Source organism: Macrobrachium rosenbergii, chromosome 11 (assembly GCF_040412425.1).
Source record: "Macrobrachium rosenbergii isolate ZJJX-2024 chromosome 11, ASM4041242v1, whole genome shotgun sequence".
Taxonomy (NCBI): Eukaryota; Metazoa; Arthropoda; class Malacostraca; order Decapoda; family Palaemonidae; genus Macrobrachium; species Macrobrachium rosenbergii.
Genome location: NC_089751.1, coordinates 28,721,327 through 28,744,600, shown reverse-complemented (window position 1 = coordinate 28,744,600; position 23,274 = coordinate 28,721,327). Strand labels below are relative to the sequence as shown.

The window sequence follows — 23,274 nt, the reverse complement described above, 5'->3', positions numbered from 1 at the left end:
CTGGGGTTAAAGAGATCCCTTACCGTGTCAAGGTGGTCTCACATCGAGGGGCATAAAACTCCAAGGAAGAGTTAGATTGAACAGTGATATGAATCAATGAATACTGATATGCAATCCTGAACAATTTCCAGACATCTTACACACACACACAAACACACACACACACACACACATGGAGTCAGAGTTATCCACAAGGGATCTGGCAGACCATACATGGATGCACCAACTGACCAGGAACAAAAAGTCATCAGCTTTTCTTTCAAAGGAAATGGAGTCTCTGGGGGATTCATGCAGATGCACAAACATGCTACGTTGATAGTAATGGGTACAGTGATTACAAAAATCTCTCCTTTGCTACATAGCAACCAGGCAGAAATGAAAAACCACAGTAGACTTTCAGCAAAATCTCTGCATGAGCAAAAGAAAGCAGTGATTTTAAAAGGAATAATATTTGGGTGTGTTACCAATATGCTAGACATGAAAAATGAGGTTCTCTGCTACCTAAGGCCTCAGGATCCATGAGGCACATGTATGGTACTGCCTGCCATTAGACAACTTTCCTTTGAATTGGGAATGATTTGTCTCAGATTTATGAAGATACTGATTGTGGGCTCATTATATGCAATGTGTTCATTGTGAAACAATCTTAAGCATAACAGATTATGACTGATCAAAAACAGGGTAATGAGGGATTGGCTTTGTCTCAATGCAAGGGGACTGTAATTTTCCCTTTGAGCTTGAAAGAAAAAAAAGTATACCTTAGTTTAACCTGACCACTGAGCTGATTAACAGCTCTCCTAGGGCTGGCCCGAAGGATTAGACTTATTTTTACGTGGCTAAGAACCAACTGGTTACCTAGCAACGGGACCTACAGCTTATTGTGGAATCCAAACCACATTATACCGAGAAATGAATTTCTTTCACCAGAAATAAATTCCTCTAATTCTTCATTGGCTGGCCGGAGATTCGAACGTGGGCCCTGGAGAGTGCTAGCCGAGAACGGTACCGACCAGTCCAACGAAGAACTGAAGTTTGAAAGAGCTACTACGAAAGATGTATCTGCTGAAAACTTTTAAGCTTTTAGTTAAAGGGACAACTGAAACATTTTGTCACGTAAATCAATAATTTGCACTCTATAAAATATATACAGGATACTGTAAAAGCTTTGGATCTTATTTACCTTTATGAAAATCATATCTCCACACATAGGATTCCTCAGGTCTAGTCCCTAGGTAATTAGCCAGATTCCCTGTAATTACATGATATACATTAAAAGATAATGACAACAAACATTAATACTGTATGCATCAAAAATAATCCTCTTAGAAAAAAAAGATGGGTCACTTATTTCTTATGAACCAAACAGTGCTACAAAAATCAATAAAAAAAGTGGTCCAGAACAAGTACCCAAATGAAGCAATATTTCCATTTCATTAAAATATTCAAATAAGCACTTCCTACCAATTGGTAATCCAGAAAGAATGTAAAAAAATAAAATTAAAATGATAAGTGTGCATGAGCATCCCACTAATTTTTCAGTAAAAGTAACTGAGATAAATAAAAACGACATTTTTATTATAAAATAAGGTTTTATATATACTTACCAAGTAATTACATAGCTATAGTTTCTACTTTAAATGGCAGCTTAAGAACTGAAAATTTGCAGTAGCGCTCTTTTGTTTTGGTGCAGGTAAGCGCCCCACCCCACTTTCAGGAAGGAATAGGTACAACGTAGCTAAAGAGCTCAGTTCGTTTATGCTCTAAGTCCATGTGAGGGGAGGAGGGATGGGCTCTGTTCATGTAATTACTTGTTAAGTATATATAAAACCTTAAATTATTTTAAAAATGTCTTTTTTTATATGAAACTTACCAAGTAATTACATAGCTGAATCCCACATTGATAGGAGGTGGGAAGAATGGACATGTGCTACTCAAAAACATTATAAAGAAATGCATTTTGAAATAGAAAAGAAAAACTAGCACTGTGGTAATGCTTGTTGTAACCTTACCTGGGGAGGCAGCAAGAGCAGGAAGATACTGATTCTTGGTTGTTGCTCATCTCGACCCGTAGGGACATGACCAGTAGTGTCGAGATTGTCCCTATTTCAGTGGGAGCTTTGTGGTCAGGGAATGCTTCTATGACTCGACAAAGCTTAAACACAATCACTGCCCTTGCCCTGGGCGTAAAATAGACATCGACTAACTTACGACCATAATATTATATTACCTGTACAGGTATTGCCCTACTTACGACGGGGTTAGGTTCCAAAAAACCCATCGTTTGTTGAAAAAATCATAACTTGAATATGACCTACACTAGGGTAATCAGTCCCACCTATACATATATGGTAGCCTAGCCTACACTACACATTATACTCTATACATATACAGTATAGTAATTATTAGTGTCAGCTAATTTTGCAGGTTCAATGCAGATTGACATGATAATTCAGTATAAAGAGAAACTGAATAACAAACAAGGCCTAGCCTACACTTTGGTATAACATATATGGTAGCCTAGCCTACATTATACTGTATCCTATTTTCACATATTAACACTGTATTATACAAACATCCAAATAACGAATGTGCATCTTTTCCATGGATCTTTTAAAAAGTTATGCTTTACTACACTGTATCCAATTGTATATACTGTATTCTCATATTGCTTTTGCATTATAAATTGCGATCAAATGTTTTGGTTTGGGAATTGATCACGCGGTGTTTATTTCGCTGCATTTACCTCAGTTCTAATTAGCGTAAATGAATCTCTAGATACTTTATTTATATGGGACAAGGATATTTTTCGTTATACAAAGTGTCTTTAAGCCGAAATATAACTTAAATATGTCTCATTGTGAAATTAATTTAGCTATTTTTTTCGTTAACTGATGATGTTGGCAGCTGGCCGTTTCGGGGCATGTTTGTTTGTGTAAAAAAAAAAAAAAATCAAGATTCCGTTGGCTATTTTCTCTTGATTTCACCATCATACTACGAGCTTTTCATATTTGTCTTTTATTGGGATGAAAGCAGTAATATGTGTTACTTCATGCCCAGTAGTTCTGATTAATGTACTTTCTCAGTTTTATTTGCGGTGGAGTTTCATCCATGTTGCCAATGCACAATAATTTATAGTCTTTAGCAGCTTGAACATTCTTTTCTCAGCTTCAGCTACAACTTTCAGCTTAAATTTACTGTAGCAGTATATTTCCTTGCCGATCTTTTCTCCAAAGCAGATAAGGGTATAATGTAAAAACATATCAGTCCTATTGTAATTAACGTCATTTTTAACATAACTACAGTAATTGTTTAACCGTACGTTGATTGAAAGACAAGCAAAACAGTTGTTATCCGATTCGGTTATTAGAAAAACAACAGCTTCTCATTCGGCTGTTTATGGTTGTACGCATTTTTGCAAGAGTATAAGGTTACTAACAATACTTTTATCATTCTCTTACTTTTTTAACTAGAAGATGGAATAAAGAGATGGAGGAAAAGAAGTTGGTCTATTGTAAGTTGGTCTCTCTTGCTGCCTGATTGTACGCTGTTGCCTGCGCCCACGCAAAATTAAAAAATATTTTTTAAATATTGTCGTACCGGTATTAATTGCTAACTCCATCATAAACTCGAATTATACGTACAACGAATTATCGTAACTCGAGCACTACCTGTACACCATTTAAAAAACATATATTACCCATCCATTAAAAACAAGGATTGAAGGGTACTCCAGGTACAAAGTACCCCTGACTTCCAAAAACTCAACAACCTTAATCAAGGCTAGGAGACAGAGAAATAGGAGGATCACTCCTACCCCTCATTCCCTAGTGCCACGCCAACCGCGGAGAACAGACCAGTGTACTGTAGTCCTCGAACACAGTTTCAACATCACGTAGATAATAGTTGGCGAAGACCGAGTGACACTTACAGTAAATCGACTGGATTATGGTAGCTAAAGAGAGATTGTGTTAAAAAGCCAACAAAGTGGCTAATGCCCATACTTCATGTGCGTTTACCTTTAACAATGGTAAATTATTCTCCTGAATTCCCAAGTGAGACTCTACAATAATGTCTCCCAAAAAGAAAGAGATGGCATTCTTGGAGAGAGGACATAAAGGGTTCTTGACAGAACACCAAAGGTTACGAGAATTCCCTCTGACATTCTTGGGTCTCTCAATGTAAAATCTTAATGATCTCACTGGGCATAATGCTCTCTCTTGTTCAGACGGTCCTACCAGTTCTGCAAGACCCTGGACCGAGAAAGAATGAGGCCAAGGGTTAAGACGGGTACTCGTTTTTGGCCAAGAAGCCTAAAATATATGCGAAAAAGCAACTTTTTGTCCAGGGCTTGTAACTCGCTGAATCTTTCGCTGTGGCTAAAGCAATTAAGAAAAGTGTCTTTCTAGACAGATCCCTAAAGGAGGACATCTGCATAGGTTCAAAAGGCAGGCCTGACAACCAATGTAGGGCTACATCTAGGTTTCAAGACACTGGCTGCTGAGACTTGTTTCCTGGTGTCAAAAGACTTGACTAAGTCTGAAAATGTCAAGGTCTGAGGAAATGTTCACACCTCTATGCTTGAATACTGAGTTCAGCATGGAGTTCATAGACGTCGAAAGGTCTCTCAAAGATCCTGGATAAAGTAAAAATTTGCCTAGTTGGGCTACAGAGGTAGAAGGCGAGATGCTATGCTCTTTACCCCACCTCCTAAAACACTGCCCACTTAGCCTGGTAGTGCTTGAAGAAGAGTCGCGTCTACATTTTGCGATAGCTTTCGTAACTTTTCTTGAAAATCCTTTCGCTCTACCAAGATTCCTGACAGTTTAAGACCTGTCAGACCGAGAGTGGATGAACCTTGATGACATCTGTTGAAGTGAGGTTGTCTGAAATCTTTCCTCTGTGGGAGGAGCCACGGAAAGTCCAACAGAAGTTCCAGAAGGTCTGGAAACCACTCCTTTTGAGGCCAAAAGGGAGCTACTAGGATCATCGATGCATGATGAGAAGTCTTAAATTTGTTGATAATGTCTCTTACTAGACTGAACGGAGGGAAGGCATACATTTCCAGGTGTGACCAATCCTGAAGTATTGCTTCCGTTGCCCAAGTCTGAGGGTCTGGTGCCCAAGAGCAATACAGGGGAGGCGATGGCTCCTGTATGTTGCAAACAAGTCTATCAACGGTGTTCCCACCTTTTCAACAGGTCGGTGCACACCTGTGGATTCAGTGACCATTCTGTGGGTAGAACCCGTTTGCAACGGCTCAATTTGTCCACTAATACACTTAACTTGCCCTGAACACAGTAGGTGAGAATCTGTGTATTGTTGTTGTGCACCCAAATAAAGAGATCCTTGGCTAACTCGCACAGTGAAAAAGAGTGAGTGCCTCCTTGGTTCCGAATATAAGCCAGAGCCGTCGTGTTGTCAGAATGAACCACAATCACTGAGATTGGAGTTACTGAGGCAAAATGTTGAAGAGCCAGGTGAATCTCTTTCAACTCATACAGATTTATGTGCAGTTTCCTCTTTTGAAGGGACCACTTCCCTGACACTTACAAATCTGTCCTAGTGTCACTCCCCTATGTAGGTCCGATGTGTCGGAGAATAACGAGAGGTTCGGGTTCGGTTGACATAAGGACTTCTGTGAATGGAACCTTCCTTCTCAGGCCACCACTGAAGATCTTCTTTTATTTCCTGCATGATGGGGAATATGAAGGAATCTGAAAGAATCTTCTTGTTCCAACTGACCTCCAGAAAGAACTACAAAGGCCTTGTATGCAGTATCCCCAAAGGAACAAACATCTCCTTGGCCGAGCTGGTCTGAAGACTCAAAACATGATGGACTTCTTTGGGTGCACGATAGTACTCTTCTCTAATGGAAAAACCCGAGAGTTTTCCTGCCCAACTCCTTGGCTAACTGAAGGGTTCTGAGAGGGTCCTCCATGCATTTCTTCTGGGATGATGAACATAGGGCCAGTCATCCAGATATAGACAAACTTTCACGCCCATTAGCCCTGGTGAAGACTTGAGGGGCTGTTGACAACCCGAAGCATAGAGCCCAAGATTGGAAAACTTTGTCCTGAGAGCAAATCACAGGAATTTCCTGGAATCCTGGTGTATTGGGGTATGAAAGTAAGCGTCTCTCATGTCTATCGAGACCAACCAATCTTCTTGAGAAATTGCAGCAAGAACTGAGCTGTTCATCTGCATCCTGAACTTTGTGATTTGGACGAAGACATTCAGACTGCTTACATCCAGGACCAGCCTCCAACCCCTGGAGGTTTTGGGGACTACAAAGAGGCAATTCCAAACCCCCGCCCCCGATGACAAGTCTTCTACCTCTTCTATAGCTCTCTTGTGGAGAAGACCTGTGACTTCCTTTTTTGAAGGCAATCGCATATCCTTCCTTGAGAACCTGTAGTACCCATGGTTCTATTGATCTGGCCTCTTGCTGTCTCCAGAAGTGTGGGAGTCTGGCGCCCACAGGTAGACGGAGAATCCAAGTCTCACTTGCTAGAGACTGGTCTAGAAGAGAACTTCTTGCTGACAAGGCAAACTGATCTAGGATTTGTGTGTGGGCACAAGGAAGCTCTTCCTCTGTTACCTCAAAAGAGCCATGGCTGGAGAGGAGAGAGAGACCGAGGATGAAATGAAACAGCAGATGTTCGGTTATACTCCATCATTCGCTCGGACAACTGCGCAAGCAAGTCATGAGTAGCCTTTTGCAATTCCGTAGCTACCCGCTCTAATGTCATTCAAGGAAAAAAGGCTGGTTTGTATAGATGAGCGAAAAGAAGAGCAGATCTCTGGGACGGTGTCACTCCTTTAGTGGTGAAAGAACACCACCTGTCTCTTTTCTTCAATATACATGAAAAAAGAGCAGCTATCTCATGTGCCCAATCTTGAATTGCCTTGTCCGCACACGACAGGACTCCGAGCCAGTCTGCATGTACGAATATAGCAGAAACTCCCAAGGAAGGAGCTTCCCTGGTTGCATAGAATACATACCTCCTTTTGGAAAATCAAGAAGAACAAAATACAGCTTTGCCCAACTCCCTCTTCTCATACAGGCAAGAGTTGATCCCCGACAATGCTTTTTTGGATGAAATAGAAAGGGCGTCTACGGGAGTCTAGTGGTACTCTAGGATTGACATAACAAGAACGCTGACCCCGGGCAAGAAGGGGCCGCGGTGGAGAAATATGTCGGGAAGCAGAATAGAAAATAATTCAATAAGAGACGTAAGCTGATGAAGGCTGTTCTGGTTCAGGTTCCTCTGCTGAAGATACAGCGGAAAGTGCCAAATCTTGCTGTGGTTCTTCTCGTTTCAAAGACGAGGGTTCTTCAACAGTTCCAGGATGCTGTCCAAACATTGGTGAATGGAAAGCAAAGAAGAGTCTTGGGGTGCTGATGCACTTGCAGACTTCGCACAACATGCGACCGGTGAAGAGGATACGGCCTTGGGGAACTGTGACACAGAAGGCGCTGAAACAGCAATAGGGACATCTGAATCTGGAGTCTCAGACTCATATCCCAATGCCGGAGAGCTAGGAGCCAACGGGGTGTCTGGAGCTACAGCGCGAACTGAACCTGCAGCAGGCTTACGAGCCACTGGGAGCTCAGATCCAATGGGAGAGGGAGATCCCAAAGCGCGCTTATGAGCCAACTGACGCTTGGGAGCCAATTGGTTCTTGGGAGCCAATTGGTTCTTGGGAGCCTATGGGTGCTTATGAGCCAATGCACACTTATGAGCCAATGGGAGCTCAGTGTCCAAGGGAGCTCTCTGTCGTCCCAATAGCTGTAAGAGGGCTCTTGATCCTTATGGCGCTTGCAAGGCACCGCTGTATGTACATCTGCAACATGCCTCTACAAAGGCCTGGAAGACTCCTGAAAATGTCAACCGTGTCCTTTGGGTTCAGAATCCGAACCACTGGAAGATAAGTTGTGATCCAATTGGACACCTTTCGATCATTTGGTTGCCAAAACCTGGGAAACAGCAACAGGTTCGGGTGAGGAAGCAACTACTCGTGTGCACACCCCACTGACCTCCCTTGGACTTACAGTTTGCCTCCTCCCAGGTGCAGGGGAGTCTGACAGTGACCGAATTTAGGAGATCTGTAAGACTCCTTTCCAGTGGCTGTCTGTCGAGACCTGGGACCAGCGACAGGCTTGGCTGAGGAAGCAACTACTCGTGGGCAAACCCCACCGACCTCCCTTGGACTTACAGTTTGCCTCCTCCAAGGTGCAGGGGAGTTTGGCAGGGACCTCCATCGCGGAGCATCAGTGGGACCTTGGAGGAAAGATTAGGGTGGAGGCGATGTCCCGCGGAAAAGGTGAAGTCAGGTTGACAGCTGGGCAGCCATATTGGTCGTGGCAAGAAGCTCTGGGACACTCACGGGAGTAAACCAAGAGTGACCGACCTTCCTTGTCAGTCAGATCCATATTATCATTCGAGGCGGAAGTGTGGAGTTTTTATAGCTAATGTTTTACAGAATGCCAAGCTCTTGTTCAGCATTTGGTTGAGAAAAAAAGGTTCATGAGTGAAGATAGCATAAATCTACTAGAAAATTGTGCTGGTGGTGTTTCGGATCTTCTACTGCGACAGATTGCTAAGCATAGTAATAAGCCCGTTCAAAATCTTATTCTCCTGAACTGAGGAGCTTTGCACTGACACTTTACTTTTATTCCCCGCATGCGTATCGCTATGTTAGAAAGATGTTTGAGACTTGTTTGCCTCATCCGAGAACAATCCAAAAGTGGTATGAGAGTGTAGATGGCAATCCAGGCTTCTCTAAGCCTGTTTTTTCAGCCTTAAAATTGCGATCTGAAGTTGCAACTAAAGCTGGAAAGCCTTTGCTCTGTGCTTTACTCATGGATGAAATAGCCATTAGAAAACATGTGGAATGGGATGGAAAGAGGTGTTATGGCTATATTGACATGGGTACAGAATTGGACAACGACACTGACAGTCTGCCAGTTGCAAGGGAGGCCCTTACTTTCATGATCGTGTCAGTGAATGATAGCTGGAAGCTTCCGGTTGGCTATTTTTTGATAGCAGGATTAGGGGCAAGAGAAATGGGAAATCTAGTCCAACAGTGCTTGACTAAGCTCCATTCAGTTGGAGTTACAGTTATATCTTTAACTTGCGATGGAGCATCCTCAAATTTGTCTATGATTAAATACCTTGGTTGCACTTTTGAAAGTGATACCGTTGAATCTGCCTTTCCTCATCCTGTGACAAAGAAACCTGTCTGCATATTCTTAGACCCATGTCATATGCTTAAGCTTGTGCGCAATTGCTTTGGCGATAAGAAAACTTTAATTGATAAAGACAGTAATTTTGTGAAATGGAAATACATTGAATTGCTGCACGACCTCCAAGAAAAGGAAGAACTTCATTTAGCCAACAAACTACGGGCTGCACATATTGCGTGGACCAGGAAAAAAATGAATGTTAAGTTAGCAGCACAATTGCTTAGTGGATCGGTTGGAACCTCTTTGAGATATTGTCTCGATGAAAATATAGGTGAATTTAGTGGTTGTGAAGCGACTATTGACTTTATTGTGCTCTTTAATAACCTTTTTGACATAATGAACTCTAGAAATTTGAAATCTAGGGGCTACAAATGTCCAGTTCAGAAGAGAAATATTGACCAAATCAAGGATTTTCTTGTAATAGCTGAAACGTATATTAGATCATTGAAATTTAGTGATGGCCAAGATATAATAAACACAAAAAGAAAAACTGGATTTCTTGGTTTTCTCTTTTGTATAAGAAGTCTCCAAATTATCCTTGAAAGATATATTTCGGCTTTTGAGGCACCATTGACATTTCTGTTGACTTACAAATTAAGTCAAGACCATATTGAGCTTTTTTTTTGGACAAATAAGGAGCATGGGGGGGCTAACAACAATCCCACGGTTAGACAATTCTCAGCTGCCTATAAAAAACTACTTGTGCATAACGACATAATGGATGTTGTTAAAGGCAACTGTTTACCATTAAAATCCGTGCCAATATTAACAGTTGCAAGTACATATGGAAATAATGCATCTATAAGAGGTATAAATATGTCTCTTTTGAGAAATAAAGTTTTAGATGAGTGTGATCTGGATGAGACAAAAACGGTGATGATGAATAATTATGTTTACATTCGAAGCTAATACCCATTTGACAAAATGTGCAAACCACATTGTTGTATATATTATGGGGTTTGTGGCATTTTCTTTGAAAAGGGTTTACTTGTGAAATATGCATTGATGCATTAACCATGTCGAATGGCAGTGATCGCCATTCTCTTATTAAACTGAAAACCAAAGGAAAATTGATAAACCCATCAGATGATGTAATAGACATATGTATAATTTGTGAGAAGAAACTAAGAGAAATGATGTCCTGTACAAAATCTTTAGTAAAAACAGATTTTCATAAGTTAGTCACATCAGTTTTAGCAGTCTATAAAGACAAAGAAATCTTTACTAACTTTGGGTATCATATGTACGATACTGATCCTTTGGACAATCATATACATTTATTAACAAAAGCAATTGCTGAAAAATATTTGAATGTAAGGTACCATTATGTTGGAAAACGACTAACTGCTAAGCTGCAAACTCAGTGAAGAGTAGACAATCATACACAAAACTTATCCAGTTTAGCGGCCAATGATTTAATGTGAATTGCATGTTTTTTTTTCTTTCTTTCTTTTTTCATGAGTAAAATGATCATGCTTTGATTTCTTATGTTTTACCAGCACTATTGTAAATATTTCCTTAATAAACAACAGTAAATACTGACGTATTTAGTGAAGAGTTTGAGTTACCCAAAGTGTCCCACTCCTGCTTCTTGCCACGACTGGGCGTGGCCAAGTACCTGTCAACCTGGCTTCACCCAGGAGTACGGCTTAATCCCCTCACCCCGTCTCCAGGCCAATATTCTACCTCTATGAGTGGGACAAGTAGCCACCCCTCCACAACACTAACCCAGGTGCAGGCACTAGCACTTGCACCGACAGTTGCACTATGATCCTATCTGAGCAACAGTACTTAGTAAAACGTTGAATTTCTTATCCATCCGAGCTTCGAGACTGACGATGGCACTGGGTTCAGAGGGAAGGGAGCCAGGTAACAGAATTGTAGGGAGAGCGAGAGAAGTAGGAACTGGGGAACGAGAAGTCAAAGGTGTAGAAAAAGCCGGTTTAGGGATAGAGGACACAGAAGCTCTAGCCTCAGCTCTAGCAGCCACTTTCCTAAGGCTAGCTTTCTCTAATTTATCCAAATGATTAGTCAACACTTTCATTTACTTAAAGCCCAATCCTTACATTCCTCGCAAGTCAAGTCAGGGGAACATACCTGTCCACAGCAGTGAAAACAAACAGAATGTTCGTCATATTTAAATGAAGTCAACCTAATATTACAGCCTTCGCTGCAATGCCGGTTACTGGTCACACTCATTCTGACATAATAGTCCAAAAAACTGAAAAAAGGCTAAGCTAAGCTAAGCTAAGCTATGAAAATATAGCTCTGAGGCTACTAAATGGAGTAATACTTCACCAAATCCTTCCATAGACAACCAAACCATCCGGTGAAACTACTCCTGAATTAACAAAACACAGCTGCTGAACGACCGATGTTCGGTCATCAACGGCAGAAACGAACTGAGCTCTTTAGCTACTTTGTACCTATTCTTCCCTGACAGTGGGTGGGGCACTTACCTGCACCAAAACAAAAGAGCGCTACCACAAATTTTCAATTCTTAAGCTGCCGTTTAAAGTAGAAGCTATAGCTATGTAATTACTTGGTAAGTGTCATATATAAAACTTTAAAATGATAATAAAGATAAAATACAGAATCCAGGAAATACCTGTGATAGCAGTGGTGAAGGTAAGGGTCATGCATATCCAAAAAGGACCTGAAAACCATAAAAACTGAGTTACTTGCATCATATAACCCAATCTTGTCCTTAATACTACCGAAATATCAAAAGACATATGTATACATCCTGAAATCTTGTACTGAATAAATATCACGAAAGAATACTATTGCTGATGTCTTCACCATTTTCTTTAAATGCTTAAAGCAGTCTAACATATAAACTGCAATAAAAATGCACAAATAAATAAATATGATCGACATATTTTTATTAAGCTTTGAATTGGGGGGAGGATAGAAAGTATGGACTGCACTGGACACTAATGGCCAAGCCTGAATGTAAAATGAAATGTAGGTTACTTATACCATCAATATACAATTACTTACTTATACCATCAATATACAGTCCTAAAATTTAAAAGAAATATTAATGTTCCATAAGTTACAAATGCTCATTTTACATATTTTAACGTTACTTGCAGCAGTAATTCTGTCCATCATGAGTGTATCTTCTATAAATACAGTAAACTCCCCGTATTCGCGTTCTCATGATTCGCGGACTCACGCATTCGCGGGTTTCTCTATGGAACATATCTAGCCACTATTCGTGGAAAATTCACCCATTTGTGGTATTTTTCACTAAGAAATATTCACAAATTACTGTACTTTTGTATAATTTTCATGAATAAATGCACTTTTTGTGATAAAACTATTAAAATACTCAGGTATAAGCATTTTTACAGGGGTTTTCTTGTGTTTAAACTATCAAAATGGGCAGTTCTAAGTGTTTTTAGAGGGGTTTTAAGTATTCGTGGATTTTAGCTATTCGCGGGGGGGGGTACGCATCCCCTGTGAATATGGGGGGTTCACTGTCACTCTGCATCTTATTTGTCAAACAAAGTGCAATGCAAGAGTACTAACATTCACCTGAAGTCTACACCCCATAACTCAATTCATGGCTACCTAGAGACCATCACTCGGCAGTAGCTAAGGCACATTATGGGTCACAAGATCTGGAATTCATTAATATTCAGTCGACACCATTTGAAGAGATCTGTCATACAGCTCTGGCAACCATCACACAAAAAGACTTGAAATATCAAATAAAATTAGTGCCATGGAGACTTGATTCTTATGGTGACACTCTCATGCATAATAAAAAATCAAATGACAGAGCATCAGTAAACTATAACTTAATGGATGGATGTCAGCAGATGTAACTCATAATGCTTTTGTCTGCAATTATCCTTGTGCACTACCCATGTTATATGTTTCCTAATTTATGTAGATTGTGTCACCTGTCTCCAAGTTGTGCCACAAATCCTATTACATAAATCTGAGAAGGTCCATCAAAGTGTTTGGTTCCATTAGCAAGATTCAAATGTGAAACAGCCTATCAAGTGTTACTGGCTAAGTAACAGTGATAGTTATGTCTGATATTTCTGTCACTGCCCATGGATGCACCTCACTTTGTGCTCAGGGCAACTGGAAACCCATCATCAACCTATCAGTCATAGTAGAAGCAACTCCTACTGTGGCCAAACCCATGGCTAAGACAGTAACATGGTCTTGGTTGATGGTTGGCAGGCTACCAAAAAACTCATCAACACTGCCTTAGCAAACCTAGGGACTGTGCCAAGTACTGAAGCCACTATAAAAAAACTGCATATAGACACCATCAATAAAAAAGAAAATATTGCTGGCAAAACTATGCACAGAAAGAATAATGCAACAATATGTGTGCAGTCTATCTGAGCCCCTGAATATGAGAAATAAAACAGAAAAATTTGGTCCTATGAACATAAAAAGAAGAGATAAGGAAATGATACATGAGATGATTACTGTACCATAAGATAAAAAAGGTTGGAAATTAAAAATAAATTGGCAAGAAAATTACATCATTTGTATTTAAACATCAATTAAAAGCACAAAATATCACACATGCAACCAATCGCAAAATTGAAAAAATGCCAGTTCTATGTATATTTTAAGAGTGAGAGAGAAAGAGAGATACTACTGTAATACTTTGTTCCATTTTCAAAAAATAGATCACAGGGAAAATAAACGGGGCTTGAACCCGACGGGAAATGAAAACCCTATTTTTAGTCTGGGAGCCGCGAGAGCCTCGTGCAGTTACGTCTGCCTTAGGCAGCGCCCCGGCTAAATCCCTTATCAGAGAACTTATAGCACAGGGTTGGCACGTATTCATTCCGGTTAACGGAAGCTTGTCACTATTGTGATAGGATATCAGGTCTCGGGGGGTCTGCACTTTGACCCCCTATCCACTGCATTGATGAATCAATTCATGGCTAAACATCTCCACTGGTTACACCTTTCCATTTGCGCTTCCGTGGCTAGTTCATCATACTAAAATTCACCCAGGAGTGAAAGCAAGTGAAAGTGACACCACTACAATATTCAGGATGATGAAAAATGGGAGACAAAATTTAAAAATATAGTTCTACAATTCCCAATCAAAATTTCTGCAAATGCAACCCTACAGTGGTGCCATACCTTAAGTCTTGGAAGATTTGGTCTATCTACTTCCAGCAAAAAAAAATTGCATTCATAAAGTATACTACTACGAATTGTATCTACAATATTGTCATGATACAGACAGGATAAAATAAAATCTGCATGAATGAAAACATTGTAATAGGATGAAAATGTTAAAAAACACTTCAAGAATTAATATTTACAGTATTTAGAAATGTGTGACATAAAACTTCTTGTCATTTTATCATTAGGTTTAACCTACTTCTGCAAAAGGAAATATATTTCTTTTAATGTAGTGAACAAGATATATATAAAACTTATGAATCATTCACTATTCTAGCACTACTAAATATGATGCTGATGGATTAAGCACTAGCAGCAAAATGTAACTAGCTTAAAACACTACTGTATATGCTTTTAATACTTACCATAAAGATCCGGATTTGGTCTTATATATGACTGTAAATAGCTAACACCAGGTTTAGGCACCATTGACCAAAGGATTCTGTCCCCAACTTGTTTGCTTTCAACATCAAAAAACTGTTGGTAAAATTCAAAGGTCCAAAACCCAGTGCCTTTTTTTAGGCCTATTGGCTTATCATCATCTTCCTCTCCTTCTCCTAGAAGCTGTAAAAAATACAGTACAGTAAGCATAAAATAACAAATAATCTATAATCACAATTTACAAATGTTTATGAAAAGATGTCAAGAAAATTTTTTTTTTAATTTTTTTTTTGTTTATTCTAAACTGTCACTTCACTAATGCCTTATCATCAGTATTGGCAATAAACAGAACCAAACTATTGATTATAAACAAAAAACAAGGTTGTTAGGGGACAAAATACCCAGTACTAGGGTAAGCCCATGTGTCTTAATTGCTATACATCTCATTTTAATGTAAATGGTATTACTGTATATAATACCTATGGACCAAAGAAAGAGGTACCAATCATGGATGTTGAGAGAAGCACACTTGTGTAAAGTAAATAGTCTGTCCTGATATAGACATTTTTGAAAACTGTTCTATTCCTAAAAATAAAAAACTTCTCTACAAATGTTAATTACAATATCCACCTAAGAAAGAAATGACAGTCATCTAACAGGTGATCACAGTCAAGCCAGTTCAAAGAAATGATTGGTTAGTAAACTAAAAGTCCACTAACAACCACTGCACATGAGAAAAAGAAATCTAGATAGTAGGACCTCAGCTTACTGGACAGCTCATGGGTCTGTCCTTCCAGTAAGTAATGAAATCTGTATTTCTTCCTAACATTATGCATATGTGTGTATGTATGTATGTACAGTCATACCCGAACTTACGCGAGGTTAGGTTCCAGAACCCCTCGTGCAAGGTGAATTTTCGCATAAGTTTGGCACGGTCTCTAAAAATGCTATAAATGCTTATTTCTGAAGTTTAAGCACTGAATATGACCCTAATCTTGCTCCCAAATTATTAAGTTAATTTTTAATGGAATTAAAGTTACTGTAATTTCATTTAAAAGTTAGCTTAACACATTACCCTTAAAAAAAGAAATAAATGGTTGATGTAAAAAAGAGAGTTGGAAGAAAATATCTGTCTATCTCCCCTTCTGACCGATCTATTTTTAGAAGTCTATATAACCTCTTTTTAATAACTTCTTTATTCTACGTCTCTTTCTCTCTGTTCTGAAATTCTTTTTCATGATCAAAGTGTTTTTTATTTTGGCCAATACAACTCTTAGTTATTATGTCTATGTTTTAGAATGTATTTGCCACACTAGCGCATTTACACTTCGTAGAGGGTACAAGTAAAATTAGATCGATTTAAACTATCTACTGTACAGGTAAAGACCTACAGAGAAATAATTTGTCAAAATGTGTGAGCGCTAACTATGAACGAGAGAGATAGAAAGAAATAAGGGTTGTCCTTACGAGAGTGAAATTATTTATCAATTATTATGGAGACTGAGAGATATTCTCCTTATTTGAAATACCAAGTTAAATTATTTATGAATTATTACGGAGACAGAGAGAACAACATGAGAGAGAGAAAGAAGTTAGTCTTACATTTGACATCAAAAGATGGAAATTCAGTATTAAACCAACTTTTAAATGAATTAAAGTTACTTTAATTTCATTTAAAAGTTAGCTTAATTAACTATCTACTGTACAGGTAAAGGCATACAGGGAAATAATAAGTTGTAAAAATGTGAACGCTAACTATGAGAGAGAGAGAGAGAGAGAGAGAGAGAGAGAGAGAGAGAGAGAGAGAGAGATAAGGGTTGTCCTTACTTAAGAGAGTGAAATTATTTATCAATTATTACGGAGCCTTAGAGAATATAGGTTTAAGAGAGAGAGAGAGAGAGAGAGAGAGAGAGAGAGAGAGAGAGAGAGAGAGAGAGAGAGAGAGAGAGAGAGAGAGAGAGAGAGAGAGAGAGAGATATTGCCCTTACTTGAAATATCAAGTTGAATTATTTATGAATTATTATGGAGACAGAGAATAACATGAGAGAGAGAGAGAAAGTTATTCTTTCATTAGATATCAAAAGATGGAAATTCAGTATTAAACTAACTTTTAAGTGAAATTAAAGTTACTGTAATTTCATTTACCCTTAAAATAAGAAATAAATGGTTAACATAAGAACATAGGTTAGTGAGAAGATTAGTATACTATTTCTCTCTCCCCCCATTCCACCGATCTATTTTTAGAGGTCTCCTCAAACTCATTTTTAAAAACTTCTTTATTTTGTCTCTTTCTCTTTGTTCTGAAATGCTCTATGTCTCTATGTTTTAGAACGGCCCATTTACAGTTTGTAAGCGGTACAGGTAAAATTAGATCAATTTAAAATTACCTACTGTACAGTTAAAGGCATATAGAGAAACAGTAATACGTAGGTTATGCTAACTACGAACGAGAGAGAGAGAGAGAGAGAGAGAGAGAGAGAGAGAGAGAGAGAGAGAGAGAGAGAGAGAGAGAGAGAGAGAGAGAGAGAGAGATAACAGTTGTCCTTACTTAAGAGAGTTAAATTTTTTTATGAATTTTTATGGAGAGAGAGAGAGAGAGAGAGAGAGAGAGAGAGAGAGAGAGAGAGAGAGAGAGAGAGAGAGAGAGAGAGAGAGAGAGAGAGAATTACAAGAAACCTTTGACCACTAATCAGCAACACTACCCCTTCTTGTCATGTTAAAGTGACATATCTGACAGCTTTTGCCTTCAAGCTTCTTACAGGAGATGAGGGAAAAATATTTGTTTATTTAAAATACGTATCACATACAAATTTTGTAATTACAGTTAAACTGTTATTATTATAATTATTATTATTATTATTATTATCATTATTAGTATTATTTATATTTAATCTTATTAATATTTGAAAATTAGTACTTATTAGGTAAAAAATTTGTTTATCATACAAAACAAATAAATATATACATGTACCATAAAAATTCTCTCACCTTAGTAAGAGAGAGAGAGAGAGAGAAATTATTACTTTAATGTTATTTAATTTACACTTTAAAGCTTGAAAACTTATAAATTACATAAAAAATTAAACAAATACTTTTGCAAGGTTTCTCAGTACAGTATTCACAAATGTTCGCATGTTTGTGAAAAATTTGTATGATAATTAGGTTCCAATGAAAAGTTCGCGTGTCTGTGAATTCGCGCAACTTGAATCGCGCAAGTTCGGGGTATTACTGTATATACTGTATAGACAAGCATACATACAGACTAAAAAATTAATGATGGAAGCATGCACACAGTGGGGTGTGATGGGACACTTATCCTGGAAAAAAAGGGACCCACACTTATAGGTTCAATTGGGCAAGTGTCATTTACGTGTGTTTGTTCAACATCTGACACCTTTGGCATACTTTCCAGGTTAATCCAGATAGAATGAAAGGTCATCCCCTTCAACATGTTTGGTCCATTGTTCAATAACGCTAACATACTGGATTACTCCAGTAAGTACGAAACCGTCATCTTGGGAGATTTTGGATATGACCAAACACTTTGAGAAAAGTTGTTCTCCTCGAAATTTGAAACCTCCTGATTGGGATATAACGAAAGTTTTAACTTCCTTGACCAGGTCTCCTTATGAACCCATCAGAACTTCTTCAGACAGGGACTTAACCTTAAAACCAGTGTTTCTTTTAGCTTCAGCATCAGCTAAGAGAGTTGGTGAGATTCACGCACTTTCTTATAGTGTAACTCACACCTGTGGATGAATGGAAATGGCTTTCAATTTTCTGCCGGACTTCATCGCAAAAACCAGAATCCATCATCCCGTGACCCAAGACTTGATGGCTTCTCCATTCCGTCTCTTAAGAACTTTGTGGATAACAATCAGGAAGAAATGTTGCTTTGCCCTGTACATGCAGTGAAAGCTTACCTAAAGTGTACAGCCTACCTCAGACTAGCACAACGTAGACTTTTTGTTAGCACGGGTTGTATTAAGAAGATTTCCAAAAACATGATCTCCATCTGGCTGAGGGAGGTAATAAGCTTACAGTTTGGAACAAAATTTATTTACTGTTCCGACACAGTTTAAGGCCCATGACATCAGTTGTATTGGCCCGTCAGTTGCCTTTAAGAACAATTATGCTGGGGGACAGATCCTCCACGCTGGAGTTTGGAACAGACAAATCACCTTCATGTCTTTTTATTTGAAAGATGTCACACATACGTCACTGGACACTTTCTCCTTAGGCCCGGAGGTGGCAGCTCAACAAGTGATGTGAAAGATATGATCTTTTAGCTCCGTTCGGATTACATTTAGCGGCCCTTCTCCATAACACCACCTGGGTCCAGCATGTGACGTCCATGGGATAGGACCATACAGCTCCGTTTGAACGTAGAGCTCCCATGTTCCATCACATCACTTTAAAGAGTGAGTATTATTCTTTTAAAATTATTTTCTTTTGGTGGTTACTGTTTGCTGCCTTGTTTGTTTGTGGAGAGATCTTCCTCCCTCCTTTTTATGAGTCTCCAATCACATGATGTTGTGGTGTTTGTATTATTGTCGGAACAAATGACAAATTCAACAATAATTTGTATTTTTCCGAACATACAAACCCACAAATCATGTGAGTTTTAATTTCCCACCTCATGCCTACCCTCTTTCCCGATCTCTCTCTACTCATCCAACTTCGGCAAAATGTCACGGTTCCCTCTGGCTATTCACAAATTGGGGGATGCTGGTCCTGTGGGCCTCTTTTACAGCTAGTGCTACTCTCTAAAAGCGAGTCTACCATAGCCGTCTGCGCATGCGTGCCTAAGGATACGCCTATCACATGATGATGTTGGTTTGTATGTTAGGAGAAATACAAATTATTGTTGAATTTGTCATTTTTATTTGATTTGAGCATGTCTGTAAAGTAATGAAACCTGCAGATCTGAGGCCCTATAAGTTGAGGTGCCATTGTACCTAAGCACTGAGCCTTAAAGATAGCCAGTGATGATGGTCTACTGACATCAACAACCTGCTTCAGCATGAAAAGCAGACAATACACTTTAAGTTACGGTTTATCTATGAAACTGACTTGTAGGTTTTCATGATGTTTTTAAACGTGGAGTAGAGCGCATTCTTGAATATATATTAGTCTGACAACTTGACAAACAGGAACAGCCAGGAGCAACCAGGTTTATGTAGTTTTATCTAATTTTATCCTCATGATATACAGCAACAGCACCATGGCCAGATATAGTAAGACATTTAATCCAAATCACCTACAAAATCCTTCTTAGAAAAAATGCAAATAAGACCTTAAGTCATCCTGTCTTATCAGGATTTACCATATATACAGCACTACTGGCTGAGACCATGAACTTTACTTGACCCACTAACTATGCATGCCAATTGGTAGTTGACTACAAATGCCTACATACGGGCAGTTAATCAGAGTTCACTTTCCCTCTGCTATCACTGGCCAACAGAGATATGACACACTGCTTATCATATACTATATCATAAATTTGAAGAATGATGATTTAATAATAAAATTTTCAGGTGATCATTACTAGACCCTCTCCTCTACTGTATCAGGGTGTATAAATTTGGTTGCTTATGAAACTGATTTCTTGATGTTTGTAGCATTGCTAACATATTAATTGATATTTTTTGTAGAAAAAGTGTGTAACTAACAAAATAAAAGAAATACAGTACTGAAGAAATCTAAAAGAAATCAAAAGTTACAGCTTAGCATGAGTGCTACCTCTTCCCATGATATAGTCGCAGATGTTGATTTAATCTCTATGATGATTCTTCTGATTACTTAAATATCTGGCTTACTATATAGGAATTATGCTGTAACAATGACACAAAGTTAAGTTAGTGGGAAAATGACATGAAAGAACATAATGTAACATTTTCTGATTATCAAAGATAACTACATTTATATATATGCAATAATTTGATAAAAGCCTAAAGTACAACTTGAGTTTATTAAATGAATATTTGTTTTCCTACAAAACAAAAAAGTTTCTAAAGCCAAAATACCACTGTTACTACTATAAATAAAACATTTCATAAAATGTATACAGTATTAAACTTGTATTTTCTTGCTAAATTTTGCATCTGCACCCACTGTCTTTCTTCTCAAATCACTCCATACATTAAAACTTCAATCTTTTTACAGCTCTCAACTACTTATACCATACATCTACAACTCTCTCTCTCTCTCTCTCTCTCTCTCTCTCTCTCTCTCTCTCTCTCTCTCTCTCTCTCTCTCTCTCTCTCTCTCTCTCTCTCTCTCTCTCTCTCTCTCTCTCTCTCTCGAATAAATATGTATACTGCTGTGTTGGTGTTAATACCATATACTTGAGATACCTTCCTGGGATTTTTTATCAAAGAAAATTTTCTCTGATCGTGGTTCCCTTTTCTTAAAACATTAGTAACTATCATCTGACCAATATCAAACATTATCCCTTTTGGTCATCTTCAAAACCTCATCCACAATAAGAACTGCTACTTGAATTTTTAATGACTGCATGTGGTTTGCTGTGTATAATCAGCACACTTTCCATAAAACTGTGGAATGATCTCCCAGTTTGCTACTGATCAAAAGTTTAAGAAAGACTCTAATATTAATGTACTCTGAAGTGCCAAAAACCACTGACTTTGAGAAGTACCTTGTATATTGTTATTAATATACTGTACTGTGTAATGTATACTGTGTATATATTTTTTGATGATCTATTTCTATTCCAAGGCTATTTACCATTATCTTGTCTTTCTCTTTTTCACACACAGGTACTACATTATGTTAAGCTTACTTTGCAATGTTGAGACCTTATAGTTTCTTTCCATACATATTTTCACACTAACCATTGACAGCAATTAACTGCTAGGCTTAAGTGTTAATGACAAGCATGGGAGATTTGCCATGAATTCTTTCTCATGCTCATGACTGTCTAGTTTATCAACTAAATCTTTAACATGTATGCCATACCTGAAATTATGAGTGTGACAGCCTCCATCCCACTGGGATGAATATTTCAGTGACACAAGACAATCCCAAAATCAGCAACAAAAATCTGCCAAGTTGAAATCTCAAACTGCTTTAGAATCAATAAATGTAGACTGTGCTCTTATAAAGGTCTGAAGCCTATGCTTGCCCTCATTGTTTGAAGAAATCAAACTTGGAACTTGAAAATATTAACTTGCTCCTTAGGTATTATCTAAACAGTGGCAAACAAGCAACATGGTGTAATTATTTACATAGATGGGCACACAATGTTGGACTGATTCATTTAACATATGAAAACACAACTGCTCCCACGTGAACTGCCAAAATCTTAAATGAAAGTTGCTGTAATGCGCAGAGATTAAATATCTCATTAATAAACTAGGAGTTAAGGCCATTTGTAAATAGAAAAATACCTGTAAAACAACCCTAATCCAAGGTTGCCTTATGACTTATGTTAATAGCCAGCCATTTTACCAATTTTTCTACATATCAGAAACTTGAGTTAGAGGCAGAATGTAACAATGAAGCCTTGTGGGTGAAATGGCATCTTTTTGGAGGGCAGGTATTTCAATCCATTCAGTTGGTTACAATCTTTTGCCAACTATCTCCTCCACCATACCAAGGAAGTTGCTGAGTAATGTGGTGTCAAGAAGCTGAAAAGAAGATAGAGATCTAAGAGGCTAGGATGGTCTGGGAAAGTGATCATGAAGAAAAAGGCACAAATGAAGATCTGAGCATGAAGTGCTCAAGAGCCAAGTGTATGGAGGATCCTTCTTTGCATCTACCCATATCAAGAGAACGTCTGGCGTAAAAAATTAAGCGTGATGTTGAATATGATTTTAGTCTTGACCATGAAATCCTTACTGCAGTTTTTACTGAAGTGACAGCTTAGAATCAATATCATGGCCAAGAAGTCCAGCAGAGAATATAAATAATGATGTAATTCTGAAACTGCTGCTCTTAACTAAGGAAACAGGAAAAATCAAAGCTTTCCAGGTTCTTTGCTTTGGATGTATTGCCTTCTCAATATGGCTGGGATCTGCAGATAAGACAGTCGTAAAGAGTTATGGAATGCTTGACAAATTATAGCTAGGAAAAGGACAGGAAAGGTATGCATTGCTCAAGGTACTTCATGAAGCTCAAACAATTTGAAGTACAGTAAACCCCCGTATCCATGTTCTCACGATTCGTGGACTCGCCTATTCGCGGATTCTCTATGGAACATAATTTGTGGAAAATTCACCCATTCGTGGTATTTTTCATTGAGAAATATTCACTAATGACTGTATTTTCATATAATTTTCATGACTAAATGCACTTTTTGTGATAAAACTATTAAAATACTCAGGTGCCCAGGTAGTGCTCGAGTTACGATAATTCGATTTTGCAATGGGGTAAGCAATTAACACCAATAGGACAATATATAATATTCTTAAATTTCATGTGGGCACAGGCAGCAGCGTACAATCACG

At 38.4% G+C, this 23,274-nt stretch overlaps 1 protein-coding gene across 2 annotated transcripts in view; it reads right to left on the bottom strand.

Annotated features, from left to right (window-relative positions):
* LOC136843274 (protein YIPF1-like) overlaps nt 1-23,274 on the bottom strand; it is a 95,056-nt gene that overhangs the window by 22,330 nt on the left and 49,452 nt on the right. For both annotated transcript variants that reach the window (XM_067111450.1, XM_067111449.1), the window contains 3 exons: nt 14,788-14,986; nt 11,856-11,903; nt 1,181-1,249 (listed from right to left, as the gene is read on the bottom strand). In XM_067111450.1, the coding sequence (XP_066967551.1) occupies nt 1,181-1,249; nt 11,856-11,903; nt 14,788-14,986 (316 nt within the window). The remainder of the gene's footprint in view (nt 1-1,180; nt 1,250-11,855; nt 11,904-14,787; nt 14,987-23,274) is intronic.